This window comes from Mytilus californianus, unplaced genomic scaffold (assembly GCF_021869535.1).
Source record: "Mytilus californianus isolate M0D057914Y unplaced genomic scaffold, xbMytCali1.0.p SCAF_10, whole genome shotgun sequence".
Classification (NCBI taxonomy): domain Eukaryota; kingdom Metazoa; phylum Mollusca; class Bivalvia; order Mytilida; family Mytilidae; genus Mytilus; species Mytilus californianus.
In genome coordinates, this window is record NW_026262582.1 from 6,214,283 (window position 1) to 6,228,786 (window position 14,504).

The 14,504-nt window shown below is 32.2% G+C and overlaps 2 protein-coding genes across 2 annotated transcripts in view; both read right to left on the reverse strand.

The window, feature by feature from the left end:
• LOC127717519 (uncharacterized) overlaps positions 1-14,504 on the reverse strand; it is a 159,821-nt gene that overhangs the window by 89,453 nt on the left and 55,864 nt on the right. The window lies entirely within an intron of this gene.
• On the reverse strand, positions 2,629-8,068 carry LOC127717520 (C-type lectin domain family 17, member A-like). The gene is made up of 5 exons (XM_052223199.1): positions 7,734-8,068; positions 6,461-6,543; positions 5,108-5,204; positions 3,902-4,103; positions 2,629-2,752 (listed from the first exon to the last, which is right to left on the reverse strand). Exons 1-5 carry the CDS (start codon positions 8,044-8,046, stop codon positions 2,743-2,745), a joined length of 705 nt encoding a protein of 234 aa, XP_052079159.1. The 5' UTR covers positions 8,047-8,068; the 3' UTR covers positions 2,629-2,742.

Genomic DNA, 14,504 nt, shown 5'->3' on the forward strand with positions numbered 1-14,504 from the left:
TTCGCTACTCTGTTTCAAAATAACAAGCTGTTAAAAATACTGATATAAATTGAAAGAATATAGATAAAGGAGCCAGAAAAACAGAAAAAACTGAAGGGTCCGTGTGCTTGTTTTCGAGATATAAGCCATTGAAAATTTGGCGAGAAATGAATCTCTCTAGATTTTTCATGCATTTAATAACAGCACTTTTTTTCTATCAAAAACAATGAAAAAATAACAATGATTTTATAATATTTTCAAATATGACTTTTTTTTTAACTATATGTAATAAAACTATGAAAAGAAACGTAGGGGTTAGTGGGCAAAATATTTAAATGGCATTCCATGAATAAAACCAGAGGATTCAGATTATCTGACAAAGAGTCAAAAACAAGAGTAGCTAACATCCTTAACAAAACCTTTCGGAATGTTTGGTTCTCAATGACTTCGTACTTTATTATGTCTTGTTGACCCTTTTTTCGAGCGTACGAGATTCCTTGCCTATATTTGACCATTTTAACTTTTTTTTTTATCCGAGCGTAATTGAACGTAGAAGAACAAACGTGTGGAGTATATTCTCTGAGAACTCCAAAGACAACACCTGATTAAGGAACTACTGGAAGTGTTTAACGACCTTGATTGGCTTTACAGTCCTCGCACGGTCGGCTCGGTGCCCGAAGGCGTTTGGTGAGCATTTAAACATGTTAAATGTTTTTGTTGTTGTCAAGCTGGAACAAGGCGGCCATTTTGGTTTTGCTGGATTGATTTGGTTTTTGACTATTGTAGTTTGGTTGCAGTCTTCTTCCTTCACAACGGCTGCCTTCAGTGTCATTACGAAACTACTAAAATGAGACGCGAAATATACATAGGGGACATTCAAACACGTTAGTAGAAAATCCCATGGCAAAAATAAATTATAAAAACTATCAAAAGACAAATCATAACCAAGGAAGGTTTGAAACAGCTGTTCGATGTGAGCTAAGGATCCGTGTGAAAGACCATACTTTGACCTATGATGGTTTACTTTTACAAATATTGACTTGGATAGAGAATTGTCTCATTGGCACTCATACCAAAACTTCTTATATCTATGTCCTTTTGTGAAAAAGAAAAGACTTACAAATGCGTCTCGGTCTTCAGTACAAATACATACATTTTATGATTCTTTATACATTGTTCACTGCCAATATCACTTTAACAGTTATCTGTTATGCCCTTTGTATTCTTTATGATGATATAATTGACAAATCATACAATTCTCGATTTTTTATCATCAGACTCTGAAATGTTAGCCATATTCTTTTCTTTAAAGACCGTTCGGAGTATTTTTCAATACACACTGTAAAGAAATTGATAAGACCAACAGAATCGTGAAATCCACATCGATCTTAATGCCGATCTGTGAACAACTGTTCGTCCATCTAACAAATATTTTGACAGAAAGATGGATGGGATAGATTATCGTGATTATTGAGCTACTCTTTATATGAACACTTCATTAACATTGATAAATGTGGGTATTAATGCAAAAAAGGTAAAATCACAATAATACTAAATTAAGAGTACCTAATCAAATGGCAAAATCGAAAGCTCAAACACATCAAACGAATACATAACAAATGTCATAGTCCTGACTTAGAAAAGACATTTTCTTGTAAAGAAAATAATGGATTGAACGAAAGATATCTGTGAAAGAGGAATAGTGATACATCATACCATAAAAAAAAACATTAATGAAAATATAATATCTTTTTGAATAGTGTACACATGAAAATATAATATCTTGTCGAATAGGATACTAATGAAAATATAATATCTTGTTGAATAGGGTACACATGAAAATATAATATCTTGTTGAATAGGGTACACATGAAAATATGATATCTTGTTGAATAGGGTACACATTTCTTTTTTGTCATTTCATGTATTAAAAAGATACACGTCTTTTTTTAATGATATTCAGGACATTCATGAAATTCAGGTAGAAAGAATAAAGTTGTTGTGACAACACTTGCATTACAACGTATTACAAAAATACCGCACAACAAGGTAAATTCAAAACGGAGCATACTTTGCTATACTATACTTTACTTAAAAAATGATAACTTCACGCGTTAGATATTATCAAACAACGTAAAAGGAGGGTTGATATATGTTGTTTGTATATATATTTGAAGTTCATGTAAGCTGCTAAAATGCATATATTTATCAGGATAGCAATGCAAATAACGAGAATATAAACAATAAGTTTGTGCGCATATGTCAAACATATTTTGTGCTAATTAGAACATGACTTTGTTTACAAAGCTTAATATGGACGTCATATAAATGTATTACATAATTGTCTCCAATAATTATCTCCGTATTACAGTATAATGTTCTTAACATTTTCCCATTTGATGCTTCCAACTGAATGAATGTTTTTTCAATTTAGTTTTTGAAACATAGTACTTACGGAATACTGGGAATTCAGTTGATGATGTAAAACATTGACTTCCCTTTTTGTCGGGGATTATGATCATGGAAAAGCTGATGAAAATGGTATCAAAATTTATAGTCTTGCCGTTGCCTAATTACTTCATGATTGTAATGATGATATTGCAACATTACTTTTGATTCTTCAGTAATAGTAAACAACAAACAAAAACACAAATCATTAAATCGTCATTTCAAAACATATGTATTACATTCGTCATGATATCACAACTAATTCAATGACATTCAAAAAGTGTTTGCTGCTAGGTCTTATCCTTTCCATATCAATTATTCGATCCTGAAAGAAAAATATAGTGAACGTTTAGAAGTAAATAACTACTTTGATAATGATACCCTCTAGTACAACAAATTCACAGATAGGAATATTGACCAAGTTGTAGTAATAGCATAAAGTTACCCATGCACAACGTCAGACGCACATTTCAACAATATACATGTATTTTTTCAGTCGTGCTACAAATGTAGATGCCAAAATATAGGAAAATCCGAAACCCAGATTCCAACTTTAAAGAGCTGATAAAAGATTACAAATTATAGATGATAATCCGTATTACTAATGATGTTGACTACTCTGTTTTAAAATAGCAAGTATTTTAAAGAATGTTATACATTGATAGTTTGTATAAAACAGATCTAAAAACGCAGACACTTATTAAAGGTCAATGTCCTTTTTTATGGATATAAGTCATTGAAAGTTTGGCGGGAAATGATTTTCTCTTATTTAATTTTACATACATTTTATATTGACAATTACAAATTGTTTTTTAAATTGAAAGTGATACAACTATAAAAAGGAAATTGGGGATAAGAGGGTAACAGTTGTAACACCATTACATGTATTAAATCAGACGATTCCGAGTATTTGAAAGAATGAAAGAAAAAACAAGACTAGCAAAAGTCATTTTAAAAACCTCATTCATACATTCTTTGAATAATAATATGCTGATGATTTGTTTTGGCCTTTACCTACGAGAACCATAAACATTTTGGCTTATAAAAGAGATAAAAAAAGAGGTGAACGATACCAAATTGACATATAAAATCGTATGTTGAAAATTAACTGACAATGCAATGTAAAACAAAAACAAAAAAAAACAAAAGACAAACAACAGTATACAAAACACTACACCGACAACTAAAGATTGAAAAACACAAACCCAACCAAATTATCTGGTACATGATACCTGGTTATCTCAGGAACTACGAACGATCCTGCTTTTAGAAAGTTATTAAAACATATCTTTCGCATTTTTTATTATCAAATATTGTCAAACATTGACTGAGTATTGACTACATATCTTAAATGGATTCACGTGTATTTATCTTATGGTTGTTAGAAATTTTTAACCTACGCACACAAATTTTATAAAGCGTTGCATGTTTTAGGATAAACGTTTTATTTGCTACATTTTAAATAAGATCTTACTTTTGTTCACATATGAATCTGTATTGTCTGCTACAGTAGATATCACCCCATTTGAGGTCCCATTGCGAGATACGAACGCAATCTTCTCCTGGAAAGCCACTTGGTTCGGTGTCCGTCCAATCAGTAAATGTTAATTGTGTCTGACTACTGACCCACGTAAAAGTACCTTCATTTTGTGTGTCACTTCCACCTAGCCAGTAAGCTACAATATTTATTCAAAGTTAATGCATGTAAAAACAACAAACTATTTTCACATTATTAGAATAATGTAGAATATTACAGATGCAACATAAATATGGTAAACATGGTCAAGAAAAATCAAGTGCCAGCTTTGCATGGTATTCTTATAAACAATAAATATAAACAATAGAATATATTAAAATTTTGACATCGTGTGTAGATAATAAACTTTATGATCTTTCAATCAGTTTAATTGAGGTCTGGAGCTAGTATGTCAGTAACTGTTAGTAGTCCTTTGTTAATTAATGTATCATTGTCATTTTGTTTAGTTTCTTTTGTTACCTATTCTAACATCGGACTCGGACTTTTTTTGAACTGAGTTTTATTGTGCGTATTGTTCTGTGTTTGTTTTTTATCTACATTGGCTAGAGGTATAGAGGGCGGGTTGAGATTTCAAAATAAAAATGTTTAACCCCACCGCATTTTTGCGCCTGCCGCAAGTCAGGAGCCTCTGTCCTTTGTTAGTCTTGTATGATTTTTAATTTTAGTTTCTTTTATATATATTTAGGAGTTTAGTATGACGTCCATTATCACTGAACTAATATAAATATTTGTTTAGGGGCAAGCTGAAGAACGCCTCCGTGTGCGGGAGTTTCTCGCTGTATTGAAGACCCATTGGTTGCCTTAGGCTGTTGTCTGCTATTTAGTTTGGTTGTTGTCTCTTTGAGACATTCCACATTTCCATTCTCAATTTTATCATTATACAAAAGTGTTTCTAGCTTTTGAAAAAAAAGTAAAATGTGTCAGTTAGTTTAACTAAATTAAATTAGATTTATGCAAATTAAACAAACCGCGAATGAACTCACTGTGTATGAATACAATTAAGACAGTTACTTTCTTTTGTGATTTTGTACGAACACGAACTTGCAAGATTTTGCAATGTTTATAGATTTAAATATTTTTGAAATACATAGTTGTTTCATAAATGTACATGTGAGGTATTTCCATAGCATTCAATATACATACTTTGGCCATATTCAGTTGCTACATTCTTCAAAAAGTCGTTTTCTAAACTAGAACCGACTTCTACTAGCCTACTTCCATAGTTATACTTGCACGTCAACTATAATAGCAAACATCAAATGATACTACGTTTCTATTTACAGGTCATTCATATCGCCTTATTGTATGTATAAATTAGAATGATACGTCTTCCATGAACAATCAAAACTATGAAACATAAACAACACGTGCAAATGCATTATGTGCGGAAAGTGTGAATAAAAATTGTTTTTGAAACCATATAGATTTTATAGTTTTCTACACTATGTTAATGATATTATAAAATAATCTGGTAATAGTCATGAGTTAGTCTTTTATTGATAATGATTCAGTGTAATGCAGGCTTTTTTGTCTTAAAGTATTTAAACCTTCCAATGGTATTGGAGGGTTCACAATAAAATCATTGGATTCAAACATTAGGAAAAACATTGAGTCAAATGTTCTTTTGGGGATTTAAATCTTAATCGACAAAGCTTAGGTACCGTAGTTGCAGATCAGCCATTTTTTATATTTCGCTTATTTTTTCATCACTGGAAATGGGTTATAAGGGTATATTGATACCCATTAACTTCCATTTGCGGATCTAGAACTTTTATAAGGGAGACCATTGACTGCCATAAGAGGGGGCCCGCTACAATATAAAAAAGAAGATGTGGTACGATTGCCAATGAGACAAATCTCAACAAGAGACCTAATGACACAGAAATTAACAACTATAGGTCACCGTACGTCCTTCAAAAATGAGCAAAGCCCATACCGCATAGTCAGCTATAAAAGGCCCCAAAATGACAATGTAAAACATTTCAAACGAGAAAACTAACGGCCTAATTTATATACAAAAAATTAACGAAAAACAAATACGTAACACATAAACAAACGACAACCACTGAATTACAGGCTCCTGACTTGGGACAGGCATATACATACAGAATGTGACGGGGTTCATGCTTCAGTGATCCCTATATAAACAACCACATTTTTCCCACGTAACGGTCGGGGACAGAGACCCCAGGACCCCCTGGATCCATCTATGACTACCATTCACAAATATTTAACATTTAGGTCTTTTTTTCATGTTTTTTTTAATTATAATTGTAACTTAATCGATCAGTTGCTAAATGTGTTTCGGTTTAGTGAAAATGGCTACAAGACCAACAGTATTCAGAATTTCAGTTGCAGTCACTACTAAAATCAAAATGTGATGCTAATTAACTGAAAACAGAAACTATTGATCACCACTTTCAAAGTACAATAATAATATAGGATGTTACAATTTCAGTTATAAAATATCAAGTTCATTGAAATCGTAATACTAACCCTAGCTTCGTCCCACGATTTATCCTCTTTGCTGAAGTAGAGGCATTTATTTTCGTACTGTAACCATTTGTTTGGGAATGAATCTGAATGTACAGAATAAAATATTTGGAATATATTGATCAAAGATCGTTTCACAAAAAAACATGCAATTTCAGATCTTACGTCGGTCGTTTGTCTAATCGTACGATTTCGACCGTTTAATTAAAAATCGTATTTTTTTTTCTCGAAGATTCGAGCGTAAAATTACAAGTGGTAAAACGTAGTCGTAGGTCAGATTGTAGTGGATAGACCTGTCGGTATTTAGTTAAAACAACAAAACTACATTATCTTAAAAAATAATTAAGTTCCATGTGATGCACAGAATATCCATGTTATTTTTTGTTCCAATCATTATTAACTGAAATTTTAAATTCTTGAAATAATCGTCAATTCAAAATTCCTGCATTAAAATGTATGTTAATTGAACTAAAACGAGCATCTTGCTTCCAAAGTTCCAAATCTTTGGCCGTAAAAACCTTAGACGTGATTGAACTAGCACAACACTGATGACATCTTCTCTTACAAAAACATGATGATTACACCTAGTTAGTAAGTACATTGTAGCCAAATTTTAAGCATTATCATTTATAATTTCACAACATATTTGCAAATAATCACCAACATGACCTAAGAAAGTTTTCAAAAACTAAGGGAAGTAGTTTATTTTTAAAAAAAGCCTGAATGTAACTTGCAATCCATTGTTCCCGATTAAAGGTAACAACTTCCTGACTTACCCATGTTAAATTTTGTGATTGAGTAGATATCAGAAAAAGTTTTATGTATAAGATGCTTTATGGTGAAGGAGTATTTTGTTCCATAAATTAATAAGCAATCTAAACATTGAAATGATCTTTCCCTTATAACAAGACCGAATATGAAAGTTTGTCATATAAAAGCTTTTTATTATACACGATAGACATCAACTAGAAATTATCAATAGCTATCAATAAACAACGGCTTGGTACCAGGTACATCTGTGACTTAACATCGCTGACTTTACTGGTATTGCATTTACTATGTACACTTACAAATAGAAATACAAATCGAGTAATTGCTTTTGTTTATGGCTTAAACTTTTTATAAAAATACAGGTTTAATGATTTTGTGTCTATTTCTTGATTCTTCCCAAAGCAAACCCCCTGATTGTAAACATATTTATACTTAAATTTTCATCAACCATTATTAAAAAAGAGGTGATTATTATTTCCATTTCAAGTAAAAACAACAAATTTACCTGTAGTTTTCATTAACATAACTGCATCAATTGAAGACTCATTTTTGGGGCAACAAGATTCATCCAAGTAGCAGTCTTTTGTTTTCATGTCATAACTAGCATAGCAACAAGTTTCCTGTATGGAGCACAATGACGCACAAGCAGCTGGAGACAATGTTATTTGCTTTATTACTGATGTACTGCTAGGAAGAATTCTTCTATCTTTTGTAGTAACAAAGATATGTTTTAGAACATTCATCTCTGCAATACCCATTGAAAACATTACACACAAAAACACAATAGAAAAATCAACTTTCGTTTGCGAAATCAACATGGTAAAGAATTGTCAGATTGTATATAATGCTTATTTGAACTTAAATATATTTCCGAAAGAACATTCTGAAAAAGCAGACACTTAAATAGACAGCTGTATCGGATCAATTAACATTAAAACCTTGATTGATCACTAATTTTGGATTGTATGGCGATTATTTTAATCTGATAACATTTTCCAATATTGGTATTGATTTTATGACGGATTTATCCTGAATTGATGATGTGATGGAATACAGGTTACGTTAAAGAAATGGTACTCCAAATAATGGAGATATAATTATGAGAAGAAAAGTATAGTACACAGACTCGTTTCTTTTCCCTTTCTCGATTAACCCTGGAATGGTTTTTGAACTTTTGTGTTCATCCTGGAAAACCAACAAGTTAATAGCAAATGATTGATATGAAATAGGCCGTCAATGCGTAAGTGATATGCAACATTATTGTTTCGCGGAAGTTTGAACTGATTATTGTTTCTAATTAACTATTATCTATCGCGATGTCAACAGATCAACAAACTTGTGACTTGTGTGTTATTTGAATATTGTCATATTGTGTATTTTATGTTGAAACATCATTTACAATAAAAAGTTACAGCCTTTGACGAATTATATTCATACAATAGCAAACACTATTATAACAATAAGCATTCAAATATAATTACAAATGATATTTACTAAATGAATCACAAATTGGGAATCAATTGGAATATTATCATCTATACAGTTGGCTGAAATCTAACATGCATGAGCTAGTTATAAAATTCCGCCCATTTTGTAATCATGAATGCATTCTCAACAAAGTTCGTAGGCTGTGGTTGTGTATAGTTATATAACCGGAATGTACTTTTTTATTTGTTGAAGTCATTAGTTCAACTCTGTTTTTCATAACTATTTATTAGTTTTAACAATGACAACATAAAGGATTACGTGATAAGTGTACAATGTAATGTATTTGGGATTAATGTAATTAGAATATTGAGCTCGACTCATTGAACGGGAAAGATTATTTAGAAATAATATAAATATTTCAAAATAATTACATTTTGAAACTTCCCGACGGACCTAATCAGAATAAGTCGGAAGAATAAAACCGGATATAAACGAAAGACGAACAGCTTATTTTTGAATTTTATTTTGTAGATTTAATCAAACAATTAGTTCCTATGACAGAAAATGTAATACACCATTCACTTTGAGGTATGCCTATCAAATAAGATATATTTCTTGTTTCTTGTTTTCAACTATTATCAAGGTTATATGGGGAGGGGGTCTGTCGTCAAAGACATTGCTCTCATTGTTCTGCACCAACGTAATTTCTATTTGAAACTATTTCCGGATGTGGTGATCTTTTCATCCACTAAACAATAACAGTAAAACATCGTAATGCTTAAGTTGCTTCCTAATTTACCCTAAATTTACCCTACTTGGAACGTTACTGGACACAATAACATATAAGCAGCAATAATTGCAATTTTCTAGATGTGTCAATTTCAGTTTCACACGGGGAACGCAACACATAAGATTGCATTTGTAGAAACTAGTTTTCTCGTAGTATTATTAATTTTATTTTTTGAATGTGGCTGATCATTAAGTCCATTCTAACGGTGTATTTATTTTTCAGGAATACCTTTACAATACATTACTTGAAACCTTTACAAAATTATTTCAGAGATACTTTTTTGTTTGGACGTTTGGATGTTCCGATAGTAGTCTTTATACGAACGGAATATCCCATCTAAAAACGTTTCTACTAAAGCATGCATTGCAGAATTGTACGACATTACATAATTCCTAGAATCCATGATCATTCACCTATATAAGTAGAGGGCCATAATTTCTGGATTTCTATTTTTTGTATTGTAGTGCACTTTCTCTAGATATGGGAGCGCTTTATTTAGTTCAGTTGCTTGTTTATTCTAAAAGCCGTTAAAGTTCTACTAACCATGGACTCATAAATCATAAACTTGTTTCCAGTATATATTTTTTTTTTCAATTTCTCTTTCAAATGTTTATGATATTACACCTTCACCATGTTCATGTTTATATACAATTTACTACAATTTAAGAACAAATAGGAGTGACGTCATTGTAAGACTCACTCAACAATATATCTTCTTTACAGTTAAGAATCTTGTGGTCCTTTCGGCAGTTCAGTCCTCAACGCTCTTCAATTTCGTACTTTTTTTGCCTTTTTCACTTTTTATTTGAGCGGCACTGATAAGTTTTTTGTAGACGAAACGTGCATCTTGAGTACACAATTTACAGCCTTTGATATAAGATGAGTTATGTCCACAGAGTGGTCATTTACAAATACGTTAAACCCAGCAACATTCTTTATATGCATGTCAGACATTATGAGTCTGTAATACAGTGATTGTAGACGGTTGGTGTCTGTCATATTGCGTTAAAGTTCGTTGATTTTCTCGTTTGATATGTTTCACATTTGGTTATGTCGGCTATTTTAATGCTGACATATATATGTTTCACATTTGGTTAGGTTAATGCTGACAATATAATAAAGGGTTTGTTTTTCGCTAAAGGTCAGATTGATTATAACTCAGATCCATATCATTTAGATTCTGGTTGATAGTCTCATAACCAATCCTACCACATCTCTTTATTTTTTTAAGATTAAATATCACTGTTTAACCAAATTACTTGCACTGGATTCAACGTATAAAGTGATCTGTCATTTTGAACCATTGAATTTATTTTTTTTATTCTTACTTTTATGATGAGTTTATTTACGATGCCACTGCTGGTTGAGTTTTTATTCCCGGAGGCTATCACCAGCCCAGTAGTCAGCATTTTTGTGTTGACATGAATTATTATTTATTTGGTCATAATTGTTTGTAAATAAATCTTTTACAAAACTTTGAATTTTTGAAATACTATGGTTTTCTACCTTTGGAATAGATTACCTTAGCTATATTTGGCAAACTTTAGGAATTTTTGGTCCTCAATGTTCTTCAACCTCGTACTTTATTTGTCCTTTTTTAACATTTTTTTATTCGAGCGTCACTGATGAGTCATTTGTAGACTAAACGCGTGTCTGGAGCAAATACAAAAGTTTAATCCTGGTATCTATGATGAGTTTAGTTACAACAAATGGGTCAATGACACTATTGGTGGAGTTTTTATTCCCCGAGGCTATCATCAGTCTCGTAGAAAGCACTCTATGTTGACATGAACTATCATTGCTATGGTCATAATTATAAATTAACTGTTTACAAAACTTTGAATTTTTAAAATACTAATAAAATTGAGAATGGAAATTGGGAATATGTCAAAGAGACAACAACCCGACCAAAGAGCAGACAACAGCCGAAGGCCACCAATAGTTCTTCAATGCAGCGAAAAAATCCCGCACCCGGAGGGGGTCCTCAGCTGGCCCCTAACTAATGTGTGCTAATTCAGTGAAAATGGACGTCACACTAAACTCCAAAACATATAAATGAACTAAAATTAAAAAACATACTATACTAACAAAGGCCAGAGGCTCCTAAATTGGGACAGGCGCAAAAATGCGACGGAGTTCAAACATGTTTTGTGAGATCTCAACCCTCCCCTATACCTCTAGCCAATGTAGAATAAAGAAACACATATCAATACGCACAGTAAAACTCAGTTCAAAAGAAGTGCGAGTCCGATGTCAGAAAAGGTAACAAAAGAAACTAAGCAAAATGACAATGATACATAAATGAACAAAGGACTACTAGCAGTTACTGACATCCCAGCTCCAGACCTCAATTAAACTGATTGAAAGATTATGTCTTCATCATATGAAAATCAAGTACAATCCCTCCCATTAGGAGTTTAGTATCATACCATCATAAAATATATGAGAAGAACATAACCCGTATCATGCCAACACCTGGTTTTAGAATAAATGTGTTTATTTCCGATGCAAAGACCATATGAGTGAATCAATGTTAATACCAAAATATGCAATTTTTATGCCGCATTTTTGCGCCTGTCCCAAGTCAGGAGCCTCTGGCTGTTGTTGTTAGTCTTGTATCATTTTTAATTTTAGTTTCCTGTGTATAATTTGGAGTTTAGTATGACGTCCATTATCACTGAACTAGTATACATATTTGTTTAGGGGCCAGCTGAAGGAGGCCTCTGGGTGCGGGAGTTTCTCGCTGCATTGAAGACCCATTGGTGGCCATCGGCTGTTGTCTGCTCTATGGTCGGGTTGTTGTCTCTTTGACACATTCCCCATTTCCATTCTCAATTTTAATCCTTAATGACTTGACAACAGTATCGTAACTATATCCTTTCCGAATAAGTCTGTTTAAAGGTTTGGTTAGCTTTTGAGGTGAATGCCGACATTTTTGTGCTTTGTAAAGAATATTACCATAAAATATTGGATGTGAAATACCTGAACGTATAAGATGTCTGCATGTTGATTTATATTTACGAATGATGTCCTTGTACCGATGATAAAATTTAGTAAATGTTTTTGACTAGTTTGTGATATCGAAAACCCTGGTGCAATAATGTTTCAGTAATACAGAGATTTCTTTCGTTGAAATCAAATACGTTGTTACATAAACGAGCGAATCGAACAAGTTGAGATATATAAACACCATAAGATGGCGACAAGGGAACGTCACCATCTTAAAATTGATAATTAACAATAGGAAATGAAAAATCATCTCTTTTATCATAAATTTTGGTATTAAGCTTCCCGTTAAAGATAAAGATATCAAGATCCAGGAAAGGGCAGACTAAGGCTTTTTTACCACAGGAATAGAATGTATGTGAAGTTAGCGGCGGGTTGGTTATTCGATATTCGATATTCAATATCCAACCCGCTGTTAGCAGTCGGTTCGATATTCAAATTTAGTTGAAAATCATTAAAAAATAAAATATTTGATAGCATTAAAAGCATGTTTTCATAGTTAAGAGGAGTGAAAAGATAAGTAGGAAATCGTTTTATGACCCCTTCAAGCTGTCGTAAATTCTCGTTGTCCTCGAATATATACCCTAATATATGTTACATATTTGTCGTTATCACTAATATAGGTTTTATCAATAAAACCACACCAAAGATGTAATTTTATATATAATATTTTTTAAAACAAAACAAAAATCAGTCACTCTAGAGACATATAGAAATATAAAAAAAGGAATGTATAGTTAAAACCTACCGGAGACCCCCCTGGTCTTCCAATGTCCATCAAATTCGACGAAACTATAGACGCTGTATATATAAAGATTGTATAAAAAGGATTTCTCAGAATAATGTCATCTTCGATATCTACGGAGGGCTTAGATTGTCACCTTTCAGCAAACAAATTGTCAAAATTTCAGAACAAAGGGCACGGGGCAATGGTGAAATTCCTTTTAGTCAAGTGTCTGCAAAATATTAGAAAGATTGAGAGATCAGGGGAGTATCACCATTGCCCCGTGCATTTTGTCCTGAAATTTTGACAAATTTTAGCTGAAAAGTGACAATCTAAGCCCTTCGTAGATATCGAAGATGACATTATTTTTGGAAATCCTTTTGATACCATCTGTATATATATATTGTTTAAAAGTTCTTCGAATTTTATGGACATTGAAAGACCAGAGTGTCTCACCGTCATTTAAGCGGTCTCTGGTAGGTTTTCACTATATATTTTGAAAAACCAACTGGCACTTTAGGCCCTCCGTAAATATAGAAGACAGGAAGTTTACCCAAATTCCTTTTATTCAAGTTTGTATCTACATATTTACTAACTGTCTGCAAAATATTAGAAAGATTGAGAAATCAGAGGGTCTCACCATTGCCCCATGGCCTTTGTCCTGAAATTTTGACAATTTTTAGCTGAAAAGTGACAATCTAAGCCCTCCGTAGATATCGAAGATGACATTATTCTGGGAAATCCTTTTGATACCATCTGTATATATACATCGTCTAACAGTTCATCGAATTTAATGTACATTGAAAGACCAGGGGGGTTTCATCGTCATTTAAGCGATCTGTTTTATTCATTATATATTTCTTTTTATTTTGGCTTCCATAATTATTTCTATTTATATTTTTAAATTTTACTAAAGTGGTCGTTTTTTAATGTTTCTAGAAATATCATGTATAAAAATACACCGTTGATGTCGTTTTATTGTTAAAAATCTGTATTTCATAAAGACAAATGTGCGATTTACATAAGGGTTTGTATTTGAGGACGACGAGAATTTAGACAGCTAGAAGGTGTCAAAAAAACTATGTCCTACATATCTTATCACTCCTTTTAACTATGAGTATCATTTAATGTTATCGAAAATTTTAATATTTATGATTTTCAATTAAATTTGAATATCGAACCGACTGCCAGCAGCCAGTTGGATATTGAATATCGAATAACGAACCGGCTGCTAACTTCACATACATGTGTCACTTCTGAAAATTAGTTGCAACTAACAATTAGCCAACATTGTACGAAAAGATAAATGCATTGAGTTTATGATTTTG

What these genes read in the sequence shown, in the direction of transcription:
- LOC127717520 (XM_052223199.1), bottom strand. Translation starts at nt 8,046, where the DNA reads ATGTTGATTTCGCAAACGAAAGTTGATTTTTCTATTGTGTTTTTGTGT. An exon ending in TATGTTAATGAAAACTACAG is followed by an intron (nt 6,544 to 7,733) that starts GTAAATTTGTTG and finishes CTGTACATTCAG; the next exon opens with ATTCATTCCCAAACAAATGG. An exon ending in AGCAACTGAATATGGCCAAA is followed by an intron (nt 4,104 to 5,107) that starts GTATGTATATTG and finishes TAAATATTGTAG; the next exon opens with CTTACTGGCTAGGTGGAAGT.